At 28.6% G+C, this 2,935-nt stretch overlaps 1 protein-coding gene across 3 annotated transcripts; it reads right to left on the reverse strand.

The window, feature by feature from the left end:
• Positions 1-660: 660 nt before the first annotated feature.
• On the reverse strand, positions 661-2,626 carry LOC136076632 (uncharacterized). 3 transcript variants are annotated; one of them, XR_010636440.1, is made up of 5 exons: positions 2,369-2,626; positions 1,955-2,266; positions 1,643-1,801; positions 1,052-1,234; positions 661-871 (listed from the first exon to the last, which is right to left on the reverse strand). XR_010636440.1 is itself a non-coding variant. In XM_065789930.1 (4 exons), the coding sequence occupies exons 1-4, from the start codon at positions 2,609-2,611 to the stop codon at positions 1,145-1,147; spliced, it is 804 nt and encodes a 267-aa protein (XP_065646002.1). In that variant the 5' UTR covers positions 2,612-2,626; the 3' UTR covers positions 661-1,144. The 3 variants fall into 3 exon arrangements, 2 of the variants coding, with proteins under 2 accessions (XP_065646002.1, XP_065646003.1); XM_065789930.1 differs by having other exon boundaries at positions 661-1,234; XM_065789931.1 differs by having other exon boundaries at positions 661-1,234; positions 1,629-1,801.
• Positions 2,627-2,935: the final 309 nt, after the last annotated feature.

A 2,935-nucleotide genomic window follows, 5' to 3' on the forward strand; every position in this document is an offset into this window, starting at 1 on the left:
ATGCATAGAAAATATTTATTTAAAAATACTTCAACTTCATGCAACACTTTTCTATTGTAATTTTTCATTAAAAAACTAAAAAATGTCCCTCCGATAACTTTTAAACACAAATATAAGTACAAACCTTGTTAAGTCGGACTCTCAAGGGGAGTAGATGAAGTTCGATAATAGATAATAGTCCGACTTAGCGATGGCCTTAAACGAAGCTCTCGATATTTATAGAATGTTCAAAGGAAGTTAAATATCTGACTTAGTAAAAGTTCGACTTATCCAGGGTACGAATTTACGGGGTTCTACGGTAGTTTCTATTGATGATACATTTCTTATGCACAATGCTACCTTATAAACTATTTGATTATAAATCCAAGAAATTTTCAACAGCAGTATTAATTATATCAATATATACTCCATACTATAAAACTCAAAGTACAATTATTTATTTTTAGTTTTCGGTAATGGTGCAGAATAGGGAACCATTACTATTGTTTTTAAATAATAATACATTTCTGAATTATATACTCCTTAGAAATCCTTTTTATTAAAAGATTGGATTTTCAATACAAATTTGTATACAATAAAATTTAAGATCTAAGCATTTTTTTTTCTTTTTTTTATTTCTGGTTTCATAGCTTTAGCTTTCGGATGGTTTATGAGATAATGTTCTTTCAACGTGCTTTTCAAACGACTACAGCCTTTCATATGCCAAAACAAACGATTAAGGTTGTTAAATTCGGAATGTAAACTTTCGCCGCCTTGTTCCCCATAAACGCCAATGTCTAATCCCCATTTCTGAATAAATTGAATTACATGGGATTCAAAGCAATTGCATCTTTGGAGTTACAGATGCACTTGGCCAAGTCAACCGATAATACTCCATAAAATTAAATAATTTGATTGTTGAAAATCTTTTACACAACTTTCTTTAAATATACTAATCAAATATCTACCTAAAAGCAATCAAGACAGTCATGCTCGTTTGCAAAATTTACTTTTCAATTAGCTCAAAAATGTGTTAAACTCAATCACCAATCTGCTTAAAAAGAAAACCTACCTAATTCCTGAATATCATTCCTTTGAAAAGATTGCGAGCTGTTCATGAGCTTATAACATTTTGAATAATGAAATAACTGCTTAAAATTCTGGCTCACTTTAACAGATAATAAATTAATATCGGTGCCAATAAAACCAAGAGTTGAGATGGAATGGAATTGCACAAATCTAACAATGGCTGAGGCTAAAAAAATATTTATAAAATTAAATAATTTTTCAATATTTTACAAAAAAAAAAAACACTTTTGCATGAGATTAAACTGATTTCTATGGATTTTTGATCAATTCAAATATAACTTTTGTTTTTGTCAACAAGCATTAACTTTTTTTTGCAACAACCAATTTACTCTTTTCTGCTTAAATGTAGTGGGTGTAATAAGCAGGGGGGTCTTTAATCCCTCTAATTTGCAAAGATCGGGTAGTTGAAAACAAAAAAATTGAAAAAAATTAAAGGTTTTATATGAACAATTCGAAAGCCACATTAGATTTTTTCCCAGTGACCTCAGGTTTTTCAATTGCTGCTTTTCAGAACAACTGTTCCTAATAAAAAAACACATAAAAATATAAATAATATATACTATTAAATAAAAACCTTAAGCATTATGTGAACATGGTTTCCAACAAAGCATTTTCTGTGATAAGCCTGCCTTTCTACTTTATTAGCCTTCAACACTTCATTAAGTTGCTGAATGCAGGGACCTGAAGTTTTATCAAGTACGTTTGCTTCATTTAATGAACTTAATTCTTTTATCTAGAAAAATATATATTTAAAATTTTAAAATATAAGGATATATATATAAATTTTTAATAATATTTTTATTTAACAAAAATTTCATTGTAAACTTGATTAAACATTTTTGCAAACATAGTAATATAATAAACATAGTTTCATAATAATAAATACCTTGTCGTTAACTATTCTTGGTGTATATATGTTCCTAATTTCTACTGTTTTATCTGGCTCACATATAACCTTTAGAGAAATTGTGTCTTGTAGAAGTGCAATTTTATTGTCACAGTCTTCAATAACACTTTTTACAAGATTGGATTGAAGATGCATGTTAACATATTTGTCAAAATCAGCTTTACCAATTATATTATTCTTTAAAGCAAGTTCTCCAGCAAGCTTTATATCTATTAAGTGGCATTCATCTTCGAACATGTTGAAAAACTTTAAATAGGTACCCAAAGATATATGTAAAGCAGGTACAGCAACCTAACAAAATTTCAAAGATACCAACTACCAATACTAAACTCACGATTGAACCAACAAAGAGTGCTAAAAAGATTAAAAAACAGAAGTGCTAAATTATATTACCTGGTCTAGAGGAATATTAAATAAAGTTTCATTAATCACATTGTTGAATAATTTAGCATATTTCAAATTTCCTCCATTACTTTGAAAACGATGAAAGCCATTGTTTAAGGAGTTTAAAGATTTTTCTGAAACAACATGCTCTCTACATATTGGAGCTAGTTGGGTTATCTTTTTTGGACACAAAAAAGACAGCAATGCTGACCTATGCATAACAGAAATGCTATCAGTATAGTAAGGTTTCATTAATTTTTAATGTTTTTAAAGTCCTTAAGTTTTCTTGATAAGGTTTATTTACTTTCTAAAAGAAATGTTTTTTTGTATAAGTGTAATAAAAGCAGAGCAAACTTACCAATAGCTTCTGTAACTCCATATGCACAGAACTGCAAAGGCTATTAACCATGATGTAGGTTGAACATATAGAACATTTTGGTTCATTTTCTAGTTTACCTTTAACAAGCAAATTCTTTTTTGTATCGGCTACAAAAAGAATGCTGACAATCTTTAATCATAACTGATTGATGCATTACTTTTTCACCAACTTTACAAATACATAATGTTAAATGAGGA

The sequence above is a fragment of the Hydra vulgaris genome, chromosome 02 (genome assembly GCF_038396675.1).
Source record: "Hydra vulgaris chromosome 02, alternate assembly HydraT2T_AEP".
In the NCBI taxonomy this organism is placed as follows: Eukaryota; Metazoa; Cnidaria; class Hydrozoa; order Anthoathecata; family Hydridae; genus Hydra; species Hydra vulgaris.